Source organism: Moschus berezovskii, chromosome 3 (assembly GCF_049115385.1).
Source record: "Moschus berezovskii isolate FMDL1 chromosome 3, NW_MosBer_1.0, whole genome shotgun sequence".
Classification (NCBI taxonomy): Eukaryota; Metazoa; Chordata; class Mammalia; order Artiodactyla; family Moschidae; genus Moschus; species Moschus berezovskii.
In genome coordinates, this window is record NC_142462.1 from 117,258,272 (window position 1) to 117,281,455 (window position 23,184).

At 40.9% G+C, this 23,184-nt stretch overlaps 1 protein-coding gene across 6 annotated transcripts in view; it reads right to left on the minus strand.

Moving 5' to 3' along the window:
- Window positions 1–9,697: 9,697 nt before the first annotated feature.
- Window positions 9,698–23,184, minus strand: part of TPK1 (thiamin pyrophosphokinase 1) — a 392,426-nt gene continuing 378,939 nt past the window's right edge. For 2 of the 6 annotated variants that reach the window (XM_055421434.2, XM_055421433.2), the window contains exon 8: window positions 9,711–10,665. In XM_055421434.2, the coding sequence (XP_055277409.1) occupies window positions 10,547–10,665 (119 nt within the window). In that variant the 3' untranslated portion in view covers window positions 9,711–10,546. Of the gene's footprint in view, window positions 10,666–23,184 lie in introns of all 6 variants that reach the window. The other 4 variants (XM_055421431.2, XM_055421430.2, XM_055421432.2 and 1 more) reach the window with 3 other exon arrangements.

Genomic DNA, 23,184 nt, shown 5'->3' on the forward strand with positions numbered 1-23,184 from the left:
AGGTAAATTCTTTATCTTCTGAGCCACCAGGGAAGCCCGAAGATGAAATATGCCTCCTGTAAAATCTACAAAAGGTCCTGGCATGTGCAATTTGAATAAGTGGAAACTTAAGTACCTTGGGGGCTCCTGTAACTCCTCTCTGTAGTCAATCCATTCATCCCATCTTCTTGAATCTGATATTATTTACTTGGTTTTTGTGTTGTGGAGCTTCAGCTCCTATAAATTACACATCTACCCAAAAGAAAGGTGAAGAAGCCTTCAGGCAACATGTGGAAAGCTAATATTTGTTCCTGGAAATTGGAACGAATAACCATAGCATCAGTGTGACTAACACCATTTTTATATTTATATGGATACACAGTTACTTAGCAACATCTAATCTAGAGAAAAAATTACGAAAATGACTTGCATACCCATGTCTTATAACTTAGGGTAAATTTTAATTTTTGTGGAAAACTTACTTTCTTCCTAAAACATTTCTGTCCTTCCTCCATTTGGCCTTAAAAAGAATGTATTGCCTTCTTCATGGTTTTAATATATGACTTTTTCTCATGAAACTCATTGTTGGTGCCACTGACATACAAATATTCAAACTGACCATGCTGCTCAATTCCTTGCAATGGAAATGAATAAAAACTTGGATTAAAAGGTCAACTTTAAACTATGCATAATAAATTCACTGAGTAAAAGCTATCCCAACAACTTTCTGCACCATTTCTTCCCATCTCATTATTCATGTAGGCTTCCCTGAATTTTAAGGAGTGCAAATAAAAGAGCAGAATGTGTAGACCACTGGGGCCTAGAAAATTTTTTTCATGAATAGGGAATGAAATGCAGATTGAAAAGTATTTCTTAAATTAATGAAGTCTATACAGTTGAGATAGAAATGATGAACACTTAATATTTCCTATAGTTCAAAAGAGTGAAACCTCTCCATTATTATAAAAATATCTCTTACTCTAGGGACTTCACATATTTGGTTCCATAGCCATAGTATTGAGAGCCTTACTGTTTTCGGATGATTATTTTTAATAACCGATTTTTATAACTGATACTAAACTTACTGGGATTACCCAGCAGGGTGTAGTGGGACAAAGCATGGGGATTTCTAGAAGGGACTGGTGAGCAGAATGTCTTAATATTATATCACATAGAATGCTTGTTCATGCATTATACAAATATATTCAGAGTAACTGCTTGTGTTAATAAAGTAACATAAAGATTTTTGGATAAAGTCGAGGTTTCTTGATAAAAAAAGCTAATTCTTTTGTGCATTAATAATTTTTGGAAGTTAACAGTATTAGTCTGAATCAGACTCACAAAATAATGAGATTTTTGTGCGAGTAATGCTGTTGGAGATAACATACTATTTTTTAAAATGGTGTTAGACTCCCCAGACTCATTTCATATCCATGTTACAATTTTAACTCATGAAACAAGTAGATGTAAATACAATCAAAGAAAATAGCAGAATTGATTGCCATGGTCTCCAAGTATTTGAAAATAACATGTCTTCTTATCTGTAGTCTATTTCAACTCATGACAGCCAATCATTCCTGGACTCGCCAATGCTAGAAATAGCTCCAGCTATAAGATTTACCACTCCAAACATTTTCTTTGTTCCTTATTTTTCCATTTTTTCCTGCAAGTCAGCGCAATTAAAAGTGCTCTTCACATTTATTTTGATGGTGACTGTTTTAATCCAGACAATTCTCCAAAACCTCTATTATAACTTGCCCATGGCTTTCATTTTCCTTTATCTATTCATTTTAAGCAATTTCCAGTTCCTTGCCTTTTGATTTCCTTTTGTTTACTGGCTCTGTTTTGCCTTGGAAGATGTCTTGGAACCCAGATTTGGTGCTGTGAACATTACTTCCTTCTTCAGCTACATGAGTGAGCAAGTTTATAACCAGGGCTGTCCAATCTAGAATTAGGACCCTTATCTTTAGGATGGAGGAACCTATCCAAGAGAAACTTTAGCATCTACTTAAATCTTAGATAGAGTTAGGGATCAAGGAAGGAAAAGAATAATATTTTTCAGGGGCTTCGGAAGCTGCAGTATTTTCCTAGGGCCTGGGCCCCAGTAAGGAGGTTAGTTAATGTACCTATGGTACTACTCAAATGTTCTTTGCTAAGACAAGGCCCCATTCTAAGACTGAAGGTACAGCAGATGACAAGGAATGCAAAATCCAAACAGAAACTCTCCAGGGCTTTTTATGCTAACAGAGGATTCATAATGCTAAACAACTAAGCACAAAATTAATTATGCCACTCAGATAGGACTCCGCTCAGTTCCTGAAGAGCTGTATACTCCTAATTGCCCATGTTGATTGTTCAAAAACAAAATTGGCTATTAAATATTCACTAGTCTTTAGGGTTTAAAGATACTTTCATAAACTTTATTTTGGGCTGTGCTGAGTCTTTGTTGCTGCACAGGCTACTCTAGCTGCAGAGCCCGGACTTCTAATTGCAGTGGCTTCTCCTGTTGCAGAGCACAGGCGCCAGGGCTTTGGGCTTCAGCAGTTGTGGCTCCCAGGCGCTAGATCACAGGCTCAGTAGTTGTAGCACACAGGCTCAGTTGCTCTGCAGCATGTGGATCCCTGGTCTTCCTGGATTAGGGATCGAACTTGTTGTCCCCTGCATTGGCAGGTGGATTCCTATCCACTGACCCACCAGGGAGAGTTCTGACGAAATGTGGTCCACTGGAGAAGGGAATGGCAAACCACTTCAGTATTCCTGCCTTGAGAACCCCATGAACAGTATGAAAAGGCAAAAAGATAGGACACTGAAAGATGAACTCCCCAAGTCAGTAGGTGCCCAATATGCTACTGGAGATCAGTGGAGAAATAACTCCAGAAAGAATGAAGAGACAGAGCCAAAGCAAAAACAACACGTAGTCGTGGATGTGACTGGTGATGGAAGTAAAGTCCAATGTTATAAAGAGCACTATTGCATAGGAACCTGGAATGTTAGGCCCATGAATCAAGGCAAATTGGAAGTGGTCAAACAGGAGATGGCAGGAGTGAATATTGATATTTTAGGAATCAGCAAACTAAAATGGACTGGAATGGGTGACTTTAACTCAGATGACCATTATATCTACTACTTTGGGCAAGAATCCCTTAGAAGAAATGGAATAGCCATCATGGTCAACAAGAGTCTGAAATGCAGTACTTGGATTCAATCTCAAAAATGACAGAATGATCTCTGTTCATTTCCAAGGGAAACCATTCAATATCACGGTAGTCCAAGTCTATGCCCCAACCAGTAATGCTGAAGAAGCTGAAGCTGAACAGTTCTATGAAGACATATAAGACCTTCTAGAACTAATCTAGGGGACTGAAATGCAAAAATAGGAAGTCAAGAAACACCTGGAGTAATAGGCAAATTTGGCCTTAGAGTACAGAATGAAGCAGGGCAAAGGCTAATAGACTTTTGCCAAGAGAATACACTGGTCATAGCAAACACCCTCTTCCAACAACACAAGAGACGACTCTACACGTGGACATCACCAGATGGTCAATACTGAAATCGGATTGATTATATTCTTTACAGCCAAAGATGGAGAAGCTCTATATAGTCAGCAAAAATGGGACCAGGAGCTAACTGTGGCTCAGATCATGAACTCCTTATTGCCAAATTCAGACTTAAATTGAAGTCAGTAGGAAAAACCACCAGACCATTCTGCTATTTCAAATCCTAAAAGATGATGCTGTGAAAGTGCTACACTCAATATGCCAGCAAATTTAGAAAACTCAGCAGTGGCCACAGGACTGGAAAAGGTCAGTTTTCATTCCAATCCCAAAGAAAGGCAATGCCAAAGAATATGCAGACTACTGCACAATTGCACTCATTTCACATGCTAGCAGAGTAATGCTCAAAATTCTCCAAGCCAGGCTTTAACAGTACTTGAAGCGTGAACTTTCAGATGTTCAAGCTGGATTTAGAAAAGGCAGAGGAATCAGAGATCAAATTGCCAACATCTATTGGATCATCAAAAAAGCATGAAAGTTCCAGAAAAACACCTATTTCTGCTTTATTGACTACGTCAAAGCCTTTGGCTGTGTGGATCACAACAAACTGGAAAATTCTGAAAGACGTGGGAATTCCAGACCACCTGATCTGCCTCCTGAGAAATCTGTATTCAGGTCAAGAAACAACAGTTAGAACTGGACATGGAACAACAGACTGGTTCCAAATTGGGAAAGGAGTACGTCAAGGCTGTATATTGTCACCCAGCTTATTTAACATATATGCAGAGTACATCATGAGAAATACTGGGCTGGATGAAGCCAAGCTGAAATCAAGACTGCTGGGAGAAATATCGATAACCTCAGATATGCAGATGACACCACCCTTATGGCAGAAAGCGAAGAAGAACTAAAGAACCTCTTGATGAAAGAGGAGAGTGAAAAAGTTGACTTAAAATTCAACATTCAGTAAACTAAGATCATGGCATCTGGTCCCATCACTTCATGGCAAATGGATGGGGAAACAATGGAAACAGTGACAGATTTTATGTTTCTGGGCTCCAAAATCACTGCAGATGGTGACTGCAGCCATGAAATTAAAAGATACTTTCTCCTTGGAAGAAAAGTTTTGACCATCCTAGACAGCATATTAAAAAGCAGAGACATTACTTTGCCAACAAAGGTCCGTCTAGTCAAGGCTATGGTTTTTCCAGTGGTCATATATGTATGAGAAAGTTGGATTATAAAGAAAGCTGAGTGCCAAAGAATTGATGCTTTTGAACTTTTGTGTTGGAGAAGACTCTTGAGAGTCTGTTGGAGATGCAACCAGTCCATCCTAAAGAAAATCAGTCCTGAATATTCATTGGAAGGACTGATGCTGAAGCTAAAACTCCAATACTTTGGCCACCTGATTGGAAGAACTGACTCATTTGAAAAGACCCTGATGTTGGGAAAGATTGAAGGCAGGAGGAGTAGGGGATGACAGAGGATGAGATGGTTGGATGGCATTACGGACTCAATGGACATGAGTTTGAGTAAGCTCTGGTAGTTGGTGATGGACAGGGAAGCCTGGCAATCTGCAGTCCACGGGGTCTCAAAGAGTCGGACATGACTGAGCAACTGAACTGAGCCACCAGGGAGGCCCTAAAGGTATTTTTAAAAGAAACAATTCATTTCACATATGATAATATACATGTTTCAATGCCATTCTCCCAAATCATCCCACCCTCCAGTCCAAGTTCGATGCATGACACAGGATGCTCGGGGTTGGTGTACTAGGATGAACCAGAGGGATGGGAGGGGGAGGGAGGTGGGAGGGGGGTCAGGATGGGGAGCATATGTAAGAAAAAAAAATAGACAAAAATAAAATAAAAAGAAAAGTCATAGGAACCAGAGACCAAATTAAAAATAAAGAGGAAAAAAAAAGAAACAATTCAGTCATAAGTTGTAATCTTACTCTGATCAGTTCTTTCACTGTGAGTTAAAACCCTTTTCTACCTTGGACTAAGAGTATTATGTGAGATGGCTTGGTTCTCGGGGACTAGCTATATGAGAAATTACGAGAAATTTCTTATTTCTTAGCTGCGGGTGGTCTCGGTGCTTGTGGATATTTTTCAAGGTGTTTGCAGGGATGGTCTTAGTTTTTCTTTTTTGTCTGCTGTGTATTGTACAAAGAGCTTGCTTTCAATGGTAGAATTAAGTACACAGGGAACAAGTCCTTGGATCTGTTTATTTATCCATTACCTGGGAAGAAGAATGGTGTTGCCTTGACCTCTCTCCCGGGTTGTAACTGTAGCTGTTCTGTGCACAGTGGTGAGATGGCACATTAGCTCTGAGCCCCCGTGGGTGCCAGGCCAATGCTGAATAACTGCTCAGGGCTGCCTGCAGCACTGTTCTGAAATGACTCAGCCTGGGGCTCATCACAGAAGAAAAGTATGATTGATAAGTGCAGTCTGCTGTGGACAAGGAAGGGTAAACTACTGTATGAGCCAGGAAGTTTCCATTCCATATATATTGACTGCCAGGGAATGGCTTGACCTTGCGGCTTCAGTTTTAATCTTCCTCAGGTATGGCGATCATTTATTATGAGTAGAATGATTTAGACACAACTTAAATAATCTAGCTCTCCTCACCATTCCTAATGAAGTTAAATTGACTTTATTATTCCCCAATAGGATCACATTTAGCCTGTTGTCATTGGTGGGTTATTCCTCTTAGCCCACATTTGAGAATAAAAACTATTATTAGTGGTGAAGATAAAATGGTAAATTATATTCACATTGTCCTACATTTAGGAAAGACACGTATGCCTAACGCAGAACCCTTACACACACACACACTCTCTCTCTCTCGCTCTTTTAAAAAAAGTCCCTGTGTGCATTTTACTTTACCCTTTGCTGTTATTTTTTTCAATCTAGAAGAGATTTCTAGGTGTTTTCCAGTCTAGAATAAAATTATCAGGGGCATGTGTGTGTACAGACTAGTTACAAGACAGATTGTATTTCTTGTGGATCATGATCAAAACAATTTGAAAGGCACAATTCAGACCTTATTTCCTTTATAATCACAGAGCCTTAGGGGAGAGAAGAGTGGTTTCTTGCTGCTTTGTGGACTGGGCAGATAGCATGTCTCAGTCACATCAAATCCATGCACGGCTTTATTTTGGTTGTTCCAAAGCTTTGGAGGCATGAATTTGGACAGGAGTGGTAAGCCAGGTCTGCTTAAAATGCATTCAGCACATGTAAGATACGAAACCTTGAGCAGTTACCTTCATGAAGGCCCAGGCAGTCATGGCCACCTTCTCCTTGTCCAGACCGATCCCCTGGAACAAGTGAAATGGCCTTAGTGCCCTGCCCAGGAGAAAACTGCTCTGTCTCCTTAGTAGAAAAATGAACACGTATTATTCTGCCTTACCTGTGTCCAGGGGTGTGGTCCATCCCCAGTTCCTTGAACCGCAAAGAAAACTAACTACATTTTACACTCCAGTATACAAGAGGTGCAGACAAATACTATTTGATTCCTCTTGTACAGGATACCTAGAGTAGACAAATTCATTGGCAGATGCCAGATGCTGAAGGCTGCTGGGTGGGGATATTAGTGTTTACTGGGGCCAGAGTTTCAGATCAGAAGGTGAAAAATTCGGGAGATGGATGATGCTGAGAGTCGCACAGTAATGTGAATGTACTTACTGCCTCTGAATGGTGCAGTTGAGTATGGTCAAAACGGATGTTTTATATTGTGTGACCTTTACTACAACGAAAAAACATTAACAATTTTTCAAAACTTACATTTCGTAGTCACTTGTGACTCCAGGGTTCCCACACTACAGCCATCTTCAGATGTTCCCGGCCACCCGAAGAGAAGTTGATCCTAGTGTGTTTTCACTCCTCAGTGACTCGGGCAGCCAGAGGGCATTTTGGGGTGACCATCCCGAGTCACAAAAGCTCCCAATCTGACTCATGTGGAGGAGCAGCAGAGTGAAGTCAAAAGGGCCAGGGAGCACAGGCCACTTTCCTGGCAGAGCCTGGCTTCCTGTTTCTCTTCTGGCTGCATGCGGGAGGTCAGGATCTGGATTAAGGGGGTGGCAGGAAGGGCTGCCTGGGGAGGCTCGGAAATTTCACAGGGGGCCCCCTGAGGTCTATAATCAGTCTCCCTGTGTTGGAGTAAGAACAGTGAGTGAGTGAGTCCTTGTTTGAATGCCCAGTCCAGCCTGACTCTCTGTGACCCCAGGGACTGGAGCCCACCAGGCTCCTCTCTCCAGGGGATTTCCCAGGCAGGAATACTGGAGCAGGTTATCATTTCCTCCTCCTCCAGGGGATCTTCACAAGCCAGGGATCAAACCCACATCTCCTGCACTGGCAAGTGGATTCTCTGCCACTGAACCACCAGGGAAGCAACGGTATGGTGAGGAAGCACATAAAGAGGAAACTGCACTTTGGGAGTTTAAGGGATAAGTGGGAGTGAAGTCGCTCAGTCGTGTCCAACTCTCCGCGACACCATGGACTGTAGCCTACCAGGCTCCTCAGTCCATGGATATTTTCCAGGCAGATGTCTAGCTCTCCAGCAGCCTGGCAGGATCGGGAGAGGAGCCCTGTCCTGTGGGGAAGGCCTCCAATGGGGAGTCTGGGATAAATCTCAGTGCTTTTGTTCCCCCTCAACTTCAGCCAACTCTTCTTCTTGCCAAGCATCCACTTACTATTGCTGGCAACATTTTCAGGGTACATAGGGCACGGGTCTCTTGCAGGAAAATCTCAGAACAGTGGACATACTTTCATACTTCATAGGCTGTGAATATATCTTTAGTAATCAGTAGATGACAAACGAGTCTGGAACGGCCAGTGAACCAGAAATCAGTAACGTCCTGGGGAGGTCACGCCCTCTCCCACTGCTCCTCCCCGCTTTCTAGCGTCGGCCTTTAGGGTGGGCACCCTCTGGGGCAGTGGTTTGCAGCTGTTTTCTGTTGGTTAGTCACTCAGTCATGTCCAACTCTTTGCAGTTCCATGGACTATAGCCTGCCAGGCTCCTCGGTCCATGGAATTCTTCAGGCAAGAATACTGAGTGGGTTGCCATTTCCTTCTCCACCTTTCCTGCTGGTGGTTCTCAGTTACATGAGTCAACGAAGGAGTTGGTGCTTGACTCAGCTTTTTTTTTTTTTTAAAGCTTTTTAAATTGAAGTAGGAAGTATGGGGCTTCCCTGGTGACTCAGTGGTACAGAATCCACCTGGAGATGCAAGAGACACGGGTTCGATCCCTGGGTCGGGCAGATCCCCCGGAGAAGGAAATGGCAACCCACTCCAGTACTCTTGCCTGGAGAATCCCACGGACAGAGGAGCCTGGCGGGCTCCAGTTTATAGGGTGGCAGAGCCGGCCACAACTGAGCGTGCACGGGACGCAGGACAGGACGTGGCTGAGTAGTGGATTCACAGTGTTTCGGGTGTGCTGCTTCCGTTTTAGGTGTGTTTCTTTTCTAGACTCTTTTCCACTCTAGGCTATCTCAGGATACTGAAATGCAGCTCCCTGGGCTCCACGGTAGGTCCTTGTTATTTTATAAGTATACAGTAGCGTGCCTCTGTTAACCCCAAATCCCCAGTTTATCCCCCCTCCCCGACTCCTTCCTTTTTGGTTCAGGTTTGCTTTGTACCCCAGACCCTCTGCAAGGCTGTCTCCGCGGCGGGCGGGGGCGGGGGTCGGTACAGGCACGGCAGCTCTGGGCTCTGCATTTGTGCCAAGAGGAGGCAGAAGGCTGGAGGACCGGCTCTCGCACCGCAGCACTGGCTGTAGGGGCACCGCGGTACTCACAGCCGTGCTCTGGTCCCTTCTGCTTCCCTAGAGGGCGTCCTCCACCGATTTTCTGCACTCTCTCTACCGTGGAGCTAGTTCCTTTCCTCTGTTGGTTCTTTTTTCTCTAGCACGTGCAGCGATCTTTGAAAGCAGTTTAACCTGTCCCTCCTTCCGAAGTCCAGCAAAGTAGACAGGTGCTTCCTATAATCCCCACGTTATAGATGCGGCGTGAACAGGTAGCAGGGGGTCTCTAGAAAGTAACTTCCGTGGAGGCTAGAGAAAGCATTACCCGCCACCTTGGGTTGCTCTCGAAAATCAGGTGTGTGAAGAACCGCAGCTGTCAATCAACCTTTGAGCAGCTGTTTTTGGGAGGGGCACCCGTAACATTAAGAAAGACTGGTCATCATAAAATACAGGTGAGAAAATGGACGGTCTTCTTGAAAAACTGACCACAGACAGGCACGCTGATAACTAAATATTTTTATTTCACATCTGGATTCAGCTTCACATGTATTTGCATAAATAATTTACAAATGATCTCTAATGATTAACTATGCACAACTGCATGCTAGTTCAACCGGCCCCACTTTCATTCTCCACTTACAGCGCGACCCTCCCTCCGTCACAGCACCAGAGAGGAGAGAGAGGCTGCTCTCCTTCTTTGCAGCAACACTGCGTTTCCGTTACGTAAAGCAGCTGGGTGGGTTCTTCTTGTTTTAAATTTTAATAATCAGCCTAGTGATTTTTTATTTATCATTAAAAGATAATACCCCAAACTGTTAAGGTCAGAATAAAATGGTGCGGTTCTAGCATCCCAAGCTAGAAGGAATTATTTTTTTTCAGTGAAAGAGAATCCACATAAGACTGAGAGAGCTAATATTATTAGATAGAAGCAGCATTTAAGGATCAACAGGAGGTGTATGTGCTGGACACTATGGAACCTCAGAGCTTTCTGAGCTTCAAAATTACAAACTGTTTTCTGGGGGTGCATGGAGTGATTAATAAGAGTAATCAGGACTGAATTTTAGACTGAGATGATCCATGTTAGTTTTCCAACGGAATCTACTAGAGCATATTTACTTTATCATAACGACCCCCCCACCCCTGTCCCAGTAAAACTGAAATCTCTCATTTACAGCGTTACCTGAATGATCAAACCATGAACAGTCTTTAAAACGCGCGAGCTTCCCAGGGGACAGGTTTAGAGTCCTGCCAGCCAAGGTGGCCTGTTCTTGTTGAGCATGATGTTGGCAAATGAGGTATGTCAGAGGCACAGCGACGGAGGTCATTGCTGGTCAGTTTCTGATGGCCATGGTCCAGAGCAGGGGATGGTCCGTCTCCACCGTCACAGTGCCAGAGCCGTCGTAGGTGTTGGAAGTGCTGACTAGCGTTCCGAAACCAAGCATCTGACGTGCTGTAAGAGCATAAGAAAACAAAGGTTTGGTGAGAGCCAGCTTCCCTGCACTGCAGAATGACTTTGTTGAGAGTTACCAAACAGCAATTAATCACACACTTGGAATTAATAGATGATCTATAAGTGAGACTCTAAAGCTGAAAGTTTCTATAACTTGCTGTGACCATTCCTCCTAGAGTTGGCTACAGGTTATTTATCCGTTCGGGGTATATGTCAGTCTCAACACTAAATTTCAATAAAATGTTTTCTTTTTCTTCTTTACCAATTGTAAAACCAACATCCATTTCTGTAATAGATTACTTACTTCCTTGCCTGGGTGCAATTTTAATTTTTTTGATGATTCAGAATTAACATTTTAATATTTAATTAAGCTCTATAAAAAGGCAGTTTTAGTTTTGAGTATAAATGATATGGGACAGAAAGCTAATTATTTTTTTAAAAAAAACAGTATAGGATTTTGGTTGTTTTTTCCTCATAAAGAAAGAGAAGCCAAAGTGAACAAGGCTCACTTTCTGTAAAATTAATCGGAACTCAGAGGTCAAAAAGCAGACTTCTAGCTCATTACTTGTCAAAATAAAGGTTTTAGAGTTAAGTTGTATTATAAAAATTTATATATTTATAAATTACATAAATCTGTACACAGTATATATATATATATATTTCCTAACAAAAGTTTGCTGAAGTTAACATGTAGGAATCCACTGGTAACCTCATTTCTCTTTGCTTATAAAAGAGCAGTTCACATTATCGACATGCCTTTAAATCATGACTGTCCTGTCAACATGCCCTGATATAATCAGAAGAAATCAGAAATGGAAAAATAAATGTTACTCAGAGAAATAAACAAATGTCAAGAGCCAGAAAAGGCCTCTTTTCCTTCCAACAAAGTGCAACTATGAAGTTACACAGCTTTGAAGTAAATAAAATAATTCAATTATAATGGTCACTCCCCACTAGAGGGAGCCTGTTATCTTTCTGAGGAAATCTTGAAAAGGCAATTTAAAAATTCAGAAACAGTATTATAGGATAATGTATCATCAGTATTACCAGTTCACACAGTTTACTTATTAAAAGTCAAACTATTTCATAGTTGTCAACGCGTTTACTAATGCAAACAGGAAGTCACAAAGTAAAACTGCAGGAATGCAGAGTCAACCTCATGACTGTTGCCCTAAGATGTGATTCAGTGTCTCTGCCGCTCCAGTAATCTGCAGCTTTTCTTAGATGAGGTTTCTGAATGATATGAATAAACATATACATTAAATTTACAAATCCAGGCATAATTACATATACAGAGGGTTAGGGTGATGGTTGTGGAGGGAGTCACAGGAAGTCTGTTAAGGAAAGAAGCCTTGTTCTCCTAAAGGTTGGGGGACGGGTCACACATTTCATACCATTTATTCAGAAAGGCAATTTAGGGGCTTCAGAGGACTAGCTTTGGAGTTGGAAACTCCCCAGTGAAACACCTGGACTGGACACAGTGCGTTTAAGATTCTGGTCATGGATTAGGTTAAACTCCTGGCTTGTGTCTGGGCTCAAAGAACAGGAGAACAGAACTGCCTCTCTCGTTTGCTGTTGCACACATGTTCCTTTCTGATGTTCTGAAGGCAGCCTAGGGACTTTGGATCCTGAGTAGACAGCTATATTATATACATTGGTTTTTCTAAGACAGTGTTGCATCCTATGTAATTTTTAAATAGGAAAAGAACTGAAATAGCTTTATTTAGTATATGAGAACGTACAGCTTTTACTTTGCATGAAATATTTGAGTTAAGGCCATTTTTATCCAATCTTATAAATCACATTTTCTTTTTTTCGAAAAGCAATGTTTAAAATTCTACCAGGATCAGCTATTAAACATGTTTTAGTTGGTTTGGGGTGCTATAACAAAATGCATAGGCTGGGCGGCGTAAATAGCAGACATGATTTCTCATAATTCAGAGGCCTGGAAAGTCCCAGATCAGGGTACCAGCATGGCTGGTTCTGGTTAGACGCCTCTCCCTGGCCAGTTTACAGATAGCTGCCTTCCTGCTGTATCCTCTCATGGCGGAGAAATCTCCCACCTCTTCCTCTTTTTATAATGGTGCTAATCCCATCATGAGGATCCCATGAGGTTCTCATTATCTCCCAAAGGCTCCACCCTCCAAATACTGTCACATTGGGGATTATGGTTTCAGTATATGAATTTAGGGGGGCACAAGCACTCAGTCCATAACAATGGTTACAATTAATGGAAAGGTTACAAGGAAATTCATTTGTCTCCACCTCTATGAAAAGTAGAATAAAAATGATAGAAAACAAAGATAAATAAATTGAGTACACAAAATCATGAAATTCAGTTTACTCTGTCACTACAGTTATTTTGGAGTATGTTTTTTTCAAAGAATTATGCTTTTAGACAGAACATTCAAGTCTCTTTTAGAAGAAAGAAAAAATTTTAATAAAGTATTTGAAATTAATACTGAACTCTCCTCTCCCCAAATGTCTGTCAATCATGAAATAAAATACATAAGATTGACAGATAACTTCCTGTAGACAGCAATAAAACAAATTACTTTTTATTATTTTTTTCCTCTAGTTTTGAGAAAATTGATATATAATACCATATAAATTTAAGATGTATAGCACATATAATGACCTGTGCATATAGTATGAAATTATTTACAAAATAAGTTAACATCCATTACCTTACATTGTGATGAGAACTTTAGAGTGTCTGTTCTCTTACCACCTTTCAAATATACCATACAGCATCGGCAAGGATCACCATGTTGTACATTACATAGTCTGTGCTCATTTACCTTATGACTGGAAGTCTGTATCTTCTGATCACTTTTATCTCATTCGCTCTACTCCCTGAGTCTGGCAATCACAAATCTGGTGTTTTTTCTATGAATCTGAGTCTTTCAGATACCACGTGTAAGTGAGATCATACAGTATTTATCTTTATTTCACGTAGCATAATACTCTCAAGGTCTGTTCATACTGTTGCAAATGGCAGGGTTTCCTTTTTATGGCTGAACAGTATTCCACTGTCTATACACCACATTTTCTTTATCTGTCTGTTGATGGACACTTATGTTGTTTCCATATCTTAGCTATTGTAAGTAATGCTGTAATGAAGATAGGAGTACAGTTATCTTTGGATGTAGGGATTTTGCTTCCTTTGGATATACACCCAGAAGTGGGCTTGTTGGTAATATGGCAGATTTATGTTTAATTTTGAGGAACCTCCATGCTGTTTTGCATGGTGGCTGTAACCAATTTACATTCCCACTAACAGTGCACAAAGGTTCCTTTCCCTCCACGTCCTCTCCAGAATTTGTTCTCTTGTCTTTTTGATGACAGCCAGTCTAATAGGTGTAAGGTGATAACTTAGTGTGGTTGTGAGTTAATTTCCCTGATTAGTGATGTAAACTACCCTTTTCATACGTCTATTGGCCCTCTGTGTGCCTTCTTGGAAAAATGTTTATTCAGGTCCTTTGACCATTGGTTTTTTCAGTTCTGGGAGTTCTTTACATATTATGAATATTAACCCCCTTCTTAGTATGATCTGCAAATATCTAATCCCATTGTTTCGGCTGTCTTTTTGTTTTGTTACTATTTCTTTTGCTATGCAGGGCTTTCTTGTTCGATGTAGTCCCACTTGTTTTTTATTTTGCTGCTTGTGCTTCAGATATCATATGCAAAAAATCATTGCCCAGACCCATGTCAGGAAGCGTTATTCCTGTTTTCTTCCAGGAGTTTCATGGTTTTATTTAATGTCTTAATCCTTTACGAGTTAATTTTTGGTGAGTGATGTAAAAAGAAGGATCTAATTTCACTCTTTTACATGTGAATATCCAATTTCCCAGCACCATTTATTAGACAGTTTTTCTCCATTGAGTATTCTTGGCTCTCTTTCTGTATTAGCTCACTGTATGTGCGTTGGTTCTCAATTCTGCATCATTGGTTTATGTATCTGTTTTTATACCAGTAACGTAATGCTTTTATTGCTTCCCTGGTGGCTCAGACAGTAAAGAATCCATCTGCAATGCAGGAGACCTGTTTCAATCCCGGGGTTGGGAAGATCCCCTGGAGGAGGGCATGGCAACCCACTCCAGTATTCTCGCCTGGTGAATTCCCATGAACAGAGGAGCCTGGCAGGCTACAATCCACGGGCTCGCAGAGAGTTGGACACCAAGTGACTGAGCGCAGTGCTTTTTATTATTCTGTCTTTATATAGTATAGTTTGAATTCAGGAACCGTGATGCCTCCAGCATCGTTGTTTTTCTCTCAGTATTGCTTTGACTATTCAGGGTTTTTTGTAGTTTCATATGAATTTTAGGATTTTTTTTTCTTCTGTAAAAAATGCCATTGGAATCTTGATAGGGATTGAATCTATAGGTGGCTTTGAGTGGTACAGATATTTTAACAATATTCTTTCAATTCATAGATCATGGAGTGTCTTTTATTTTACTTTTCAGTTTCTTTCATCTGTATTATAGTTCTCAATGTAGAGATCTTTCATTGCCTTGGTGAAAATTATTGCTAAGTATTTTACTGTTCTTGATACTATTGTAAATGAGAGGGTTTGTTTTGTTCAGATAAGTCATTGTTAGTATATAGAAATATTTTTGATTTATGTATCTTGAATTTCGTATCCTGCAGCTTTACTGAATTCACTGATCTGACAGTTTTTTGATTGAATGTTTAGGCTTTTTTATACATAAAATCATGTCATTTACAAACAAATTTATGTTTTCCTGTCCAGTTTGGAAGATTTTTATTTTTCATGCCTGATTTCTCTGGTTTGGACTTCCAGTGCTATGTCGACTAGAAGTGATGAGAGTGGGCGTCCTTGTCTTGTTCCTGGTCTTAGAGGAAAAGTCCTCAGTCTTTCACCTCTGAGTATGGTGTTAGGTGGGGCTTGGTATATATGGCCTTCCTTTATATACTGAGGTGCATTTTTTTCCTCTAGCTAGTTTGTTGAGACTTTTTATCATGAACGGATGTTAAATTATGTCGAAACGTTTCCTGCATCTATTGAGATAATCACATGATTTTATCTTTCATTCTGCTAGTGTGACATATAGAATTTATCGGTATGCATATGTTGAACTATTCTTGCATCCGGGAATGGATCCTGCTTGGTCATAGTGTGTGATCCTTTTAATGGGCTGCTGAATTGGGTTGGCTGTTTTGTTGAAAAATTTTGCACCTAGGTTTATCAGGGATATTGGTCTGTAGTTTTGTTTTTTTGAGGTGTCCTTATCTTGCTTTGGTGTCAGGGAAATGCTAGCCTTGTGACATGAGTTTGGAAGTGTTCTCTCTTCTTCAATATTTTTGGATATTTTGAGGATTGGTGTTATTCTTCAAATGTTTGGTAAAATTTATCAGTGAGAAGACATCTGGTCCCGGACTTTTCTTTTTAGGAGATTTTTGATTACTGATTCAATACTCTCCTAGTAATTGGTTTGTTTAGATTTTCTATTTCTTCCTAATTGAGTCATGATAGGTTCTGTGTATCTAGTAATTTATCTACTGTTTTTGTTGTTGGCGTATGGTTGGTCACTGAAGCTTCTTTATGAACCTTTGTATTTCTATATTATCAGAAAATCTCCCTCTTCCCCTTGGTTTATCTCAATAAACAAATATTTATTTTTTCAAAGAGCCAGACCTTAGTTTTATTAATTTTTCCCAATTGTTTTTCTAGTCTCTGTTTTATTTTTTAATGCTCTATACGCTATTTCCTTTTCTGCCTAACTTTAGGCTTAGTTTGTTCATGTTCTAGATTCTTGAGGTGTAAAAGGTTATTTGAGATCTGTTTTCTTGAGGTACATATTTATAGATATAAACTTTCCTCTGAGACCTACTTTTGCTGTACCTTATAAGTCTGTATGTTTTGGTTCTATTTTCAATTGTCTCAAGATACTTTTTCTCATTTAATTTCATCTTTGATCTATTGGTATTTAAGTAAGTATTTAACTTCCATGTATTCACAAGTTTTCTAGTTTTCATTCTGTTATGATTTCCAGTTTCATACTATTGTGATCAAAGAAGATATTTGATAAGATTTCAGTCTTTGTGAATTTGCTAAAACTTGTTTTGTGGCCTAACATATGATCATGCTAGAAAATGTTCTGAGTGCACTTGAGAAGAATGTATATCCTGCTGTTATTAGACACAATATTCTGTATATGTCTGTTACAACTTAGTCAAGTGCTGTTCAAATCCATTGTTTCCTTACTGATTTTCTGTCTAGATGATCTGTCTTTGTGACCCCATGGACTATACAGTCCATGGAATTCTCCAAGCCAGAATACTGGAGTGGGTAGCTTTTCCCTTCTCCAGGGAATTTTCCCAACCCAGGGATCAAACCCAGGTCTCCCACATTGCAGGTGTATTCTTTACCAGCTGAACCACCAGGAAGCCACCATTATTGACCATGGGGCATTAAAGTCCCCAAATATTTGCTGTTGCTTATTTCTGTTTATTTCTCCTTGTAGTTCTGTTTTATATAGTTCTGTAGTTCTGCTCTATATAGCTAGGTGCTCTAATGTTGGGTGTGTGCCTAACTACTTACATTTGGCGTATCTTCTTGATGAAGTGACCCCTTTATCATTATATAGTGACATTCTTTTTATCATTTTTAGTTTCAGTTCAGTTCAGTTGCTCAGTTGTGTCTGACCCTTTGCAACCCCGTGGACTGCAGCATGCCAGGCCTCCCTGTCCATCACCAACTCCCAAAGTTTACTCAAACTCATGTCCATTGAGTTGGTGATGCCATCCAGCTATCTCATCCTCTGTCATCCCCTTCTCCTGCTTTCAATCCTTCCCAGCATCAGGGTGTTTTCCATGGAGTCAGTTCTTTGCATTAGGTGGCCAAAGTATTGGAGTTTCCAGCTTCAGCATCAGTCCTTCCAATGAATATTCAGGACTGATTTCCTTTAGGATGGATTGGTTGAATCTCCTTGAAGTCCAAGAGTCTTCTCCAACACCACAGTTCAAAAGCATCAATTCTTTGCCGCTCAGCTTTCTTTATAGTCCAACTCTCACATCCATACTGGAAAAAACATAGCTTTGACTAAACAGAACCTTGTCGGCAAAGTAATGTACCTGCTTTTTAATATGCTGTCTAGGTTGGTCACAGGTTTCTTCCAAGGAGCAAGCGTCTTTTAATTTTATGGCTACAGTCACCATCTGCAGTGATTTTGGAGCCCAAAAACATAAAGTCTCTCACTGTTACCATTATTTCCCCATCTACTTGCTAGGAAGCGATGGGGCCAGATGCCATGATCTTAGTTTTCTGAATGGTGAGCTTTAAGTCAACTTTTTCACTCTCCTCTTTTACTTTCATCAAGAGGCTCTTTAGTTCCTCTTCACTTTCTGCCATAAGGGTGGTGTCATCTGCATATCTGAGGTTATTGATATTTCTCCCGGCAATCTTGATTCCAGCTTGTACTTCATCTAGCCTGGCATTTTGCACGATGTACTCTGCATATAAGTTAAATAATCAGGGTGACAATATACACAGCCTTGACTTACTCCTTTCAAGGATTTGGAACTTATTTGAAACCAGTCTGTTTTTCCATGTCCGGTTCTAACTGTTGCTTCCTGACCTGTATACAGATTTCTCAGGAGGCAGGTCAGGTGGTCTCGTATTCCCATTTCTTTCAGAATATTCCATAGTTTGTTGTGATCCACACAGTCAAAGGCTTTGGCGTAGTCAATAAAACAGAAGTTTTTCTGGAACTCTCTTGCTTTTTTGATGATACAACAGATGTTGGCAATTTGATCTCTGGTTCCTCTGTCTTTTCTAAATCCTGCTTGAACATCTGGAAGTTCATGGTTCATGTACTGTTGAAGCCTGGCTTGGAGAATTTTGAGCATTACTTTGCTAGCGTGTGAGATGGGTGCAATTGTGTGATAGTTTGAACATTCTTTGGCATTGCCTTTCTTTGGGATTGAAATGAAAACTGACCTTTTCCAGTCCTGAGGCCACTGCTGAGTTTTCCCAAATTTGCTGGCATATTGAGTGCAGCACTTTCACAGCATCATCTTTCAGGATTTGAAATAGCTCAACTGGAATTAGCTTAGTGTCTATTTTTCCTGATATGAGTATGGCTACTGTTGCAGTGGAAAGGAAAAAAGAGGAATCAAGTTTTTATTCTTTCCCTTTCTTGAGATCAAAGAAGATAAACAGAACAGTGAGCAAGGCCTGAACATTCATAGTTTTTTTGTTTTTACTTTAACTGCTCCTAACTCTGCAATGTCCCCTAACTCTGTATGAGCTATACATTTCACACCTACTATTCTTTGACTCTATGCCAAATACATCCTGTAACTGGTGCTCATCTTTACAGCAGTCTCTTGTCTTGTCGTTACCCATCAGCAAGAAGGCTGCAGAGCCACGGGATTGTCAGACTCAATTACTGGGTTACTGACACCAGTCTACGACTGGTTTTGAAACAATGCAAGAGGAAGAAGACAAAATCCAAACATCTTTGTTCCTCATCACCGACTCCGGATGGCAAGCCTTCTTCTTGTGTAAGCCCCTAGACTCCCCATGGAGGGGGGGAGCATACTTCTTGAGGGAGAAGCCTACTGTGTTCCCCTATCCACCGGTTGAGTATTAAACACACATTTCTATTTCATCCAGACTGTCTCTGTAATTTTTATTCGGCTTCAGTGGGTAGAAAAAGCCACATTTCAGGGCAGCAATGCTACCTTTGTTTTCTCGATTACCATTTGCTTGAAATACCTTTTTCCATCCTTTCCATCTCAGTCTGTGTCTTTAAAGTGAATCTTTTTGTAGGCAGTATATTTTTTTATTTTGCTTTACAAGTCAGTCAGCCAGGTCTGTGTCTTTGATTGAAGAATTTTATCCCTTACGATTAAAGCAATTATTGCTGGAGGACTTACCATTGCCATTTTGTTATTTTGCTGTTTTGTAGCTTGTTGTTCCTTGCTTCTTATCCTGCTGCCTGTTTTTGTGATGATGACTTTTTGTACTGGTGTACTTTCACTTTTCCATGATCTTTTGTGTAACAAATTTTTCCTCTGTGGTTACCATGAGCCTTATATAAACCATCTTACAATTATGATATCCTATTTTAAGCTGATGACAACTTAACTTCAGTAGCATTTCTGCAATTACCATTTACTTCTTCCTCTGTCACATGTTACAGTTTAAGTATTTTTCATATTGTGTATACAGTAACAACTGTAGAAGTTACAGCTTCTTAGTACTTTTTTAAAATTTTAAACAAGAGTTGTAAGAAAATTATGTGCCACTATCACCATATTAAATAAGCTGATTTTGATTATTTACCAATACCAGGAAGTTATATACCCGTGTTCCTCTGATTTTATGATGTAAATGAGCATCATTTTATTTCGGCGTGAAGAACTCCTTTAGCATTTCTTGTAAGGCAGGCCTAGTGGTGATAAACTCATTCAGCTTTCGTTTGTTCGGGCAATTATGCCTTCATTTCTGAAGGACAGCTTTGCCAGGTATAGAATTGCTGACAGATTTTTTTCTTCCAATATTTTGAATATATTATCCCATTCTCTCCTGGCCTGAAAAATTTCTTTTGAGAAATCTGCCCATTATGGCAATTCCGTTAAATGTAATGTGTTGCCTTCTCTTGCTGCTTTGAAAAGTCTTTTTTGTCACTGACTTTTAGAATTATTTGGGTCACTCTATTGATATTTGGTGTCCTTTGGGCCTCATGAATTCAAATGTCCATTCCTTTTCTTATTTTTCACCAAGTATTGCTTTATATGGGCTTCCTTGTTGGCTCAGATGGTAAAGAATCTGCCTGCAATGTGGGAGACCTGGGTTTGATCCCTGGGTTGGGAAGATCCCCTGGAGGAGGGCATGGCAACCCATTTCAGTATTCTGGCCTGGAAAACACCCATGGACAGAGGAGCCTGGTGGGCTAAAGTCCATGGGTTTGCAAAGAGTCGGACTTGACTGAGCAACTAAGCACAGCACACATTGCTTTTACGTATTTTCTGCCCCTTTATCCTCCTGGGGTACACATAATGCAGATACTGTTTCTTTTGATGGTGTCCTGTAAGTCACATAGGGCTTTCTTCAACTCTTTTCCTCTGACGGAATAATTTCGAATGCCCTGTCATTGCTTCTTTCTACTGCATGGTCAATTCTGATTTTAAAGCTCTCTACTGAAGTTTTCGAGTTTAGTCGTTATATTCTTAGATTGAGGACTTCTGTTTGGTTTATTTTTGATGGTTCCTATTTTTGTTGATCTCATTTTACTCATCGGAGAAGGCAATGGCAAGCCACTCCAGTACTCTTGCCTAGAAAATCCCATGGATGGAGGAGCCTGGTAGGCTGCAGTCCGTGGGGTCGCTAAGGGTCGGACACGACTGAGTGACTTCACTTTCACTTTTCACTTTCACACATTGGCGAAGGAAATGGCAACCCACTCCAGTGTTCTTGCCTGGAGAATCCCAGGGACGGGGGAGCCTGGTGGGCTGCCGTCTATGGGGTCACACAGAGTCGGACACGACTGAAGTGACTTAGCAGCAGCAGCAGCAGCAGCATTTTACTCATGCATTTCCCCCTCTGATTTCATTAAGTTATCTGTCTTCTTATAGTTCACTAAACTTCTTTAAGAGGATCACTCTGAATTCTTTGAATTTTGTGGATTTCCATTTCTTCAGGGTCCTTTATTGGCATTTTATTATAATGGATTCCTCTGGCACCATTATGTTACCTGATGCTTCCTGATCCCTGGTTTCTTACATTGGTATCCGCACACTTGAGTAAACAGTCTCTTCTTCTAGACTTAACAGGTTACACTTGTCAGACAGCCCTTCCAGTCAGCTCAGCTTGGGATTGTGGACATGTGAGCTGGTAGACTCCTTGGACGGGTGGGGCTTGCCATCAGGGTGGTCTTTGTGGGCAAGGCCACTGCCTGAGCTCTGAAGGGTGTATGCTGTGGCTGGACAGGGCTTCTGGCTTGGTTCTCTGGCCAAGTGAGGCTTTTGCAGGGGGCTCTGTGGTTGCCTGGGTTCTCTGGTCAGGCTACCTGGATGGTCAGGACTGGGTACTGTACTTGTCAGCAGCTGTGGTTATGAATTAGCTCACCTGCTTGACCAGGACAGCCGAATGGGCCCCACAGTCAGCACAGCCCATTGTTTAAGGACCTAAACTGTGCACCAGATTCTCTGGCCAGACACAGTTGCTGGTTTTGCAGTGCAGAAGGTGAGACACACTGGTCCCGTTCTCTGCTCAAGTACCACTGTAAATGGGGCTGGAGGACGGGCTCCAAGGTTTCCCATGTGCAGGAGGGTGCTTCAGCCTCACCCTTGCATTCTAGGATTGTCGCAACGGTGTCCTGTCTGTGGATAGTTGTTAGGGCTTCTTGTGAAGGTGACTGAGTGGGGAATGACCTAAGTTTCCATCTTCACGATGTCACTCCTTCACAGATTACTATTTCATTTCTACCCCAGAGGACTGGCTGGCTGAACATTTAATTTCAATTCAACATTTAAAACACTCAAATTCAAATTTTTTTCCATTTTTGTTTGTACAGAGTACAGAGGAGCTAAATATAGTTGTTCTAAGACAACCAGTCAGCCTGTTTTTAACTGCAGACAAAATAAAAGTTATAGCTATATGTGAAACCATAAGCAACCATGTAATGTGTGATAAACATAACCTAAAATTGCTTGCTATGTTTGAATATAAAAGTTGTGTCTTATCAATTTGCTTCAAAGACATCACCATCAATTGTTTTAAGGAAAAACCATCAGTTCAGTTCAGTTCAGTTCAGTTGCTCAGTCGTGTCCGACTCTCCGCGACCCCATGAATTAAAGCACGCCAGGCCTCCCTGTCCATCACCAACTCCCGGAGTACACTCAAACTCATGTCCACAGAGTCGGTGATGCCATCCAGCCATCTCATTCTCTGTCGTCCCCTTCTCCTCCCGCCCCCAACCTTTCCCAGCATCAGAGTCTTTTCCAGTGAGTCAACTCGTTGCATGAGGTGGCCAAAGTATTGCAGTTTCAGCTTTAGCATCAGTCCTTCCAATGAACATCCAGGATTGATCTCCTTTAGAATGGACTGGTTGGATCTCCTTGCAGTATAAGGGACTCTCAAGAGTCTTCTCCAATACCACAGTTCAAAAGCATCGATTCTTCGGCGATCAGCCTTCTTCACAGTCCAACTCTCACAGCCATACATGACCACGGGAAAAACCATTGCCTTGACTAGACGGACCTTGGTTGGCAAAGTAATGTCTCTGCTTTTTAATATACTATCTAGGTTAGTCATAACTTTCCTTCCAAGGAGCAAGCGTCTTTTAATTTCATGGCTGCAATCAGCATCTGCAGTGATTTTGGAGCCCCAAAAAATAAAGTCTGACACTGTTTCCACTATTTTTCCATCTATTTCCCAGGAAGTGATGGGACCAGATGCCATGATCTTTGTTTTCTGAATGTTGAGCTTCAAGCCAACCTTTTCACTCTCCTCTTTCACTTTCATCAAGAGGCTTTTGAGTTCCTCTT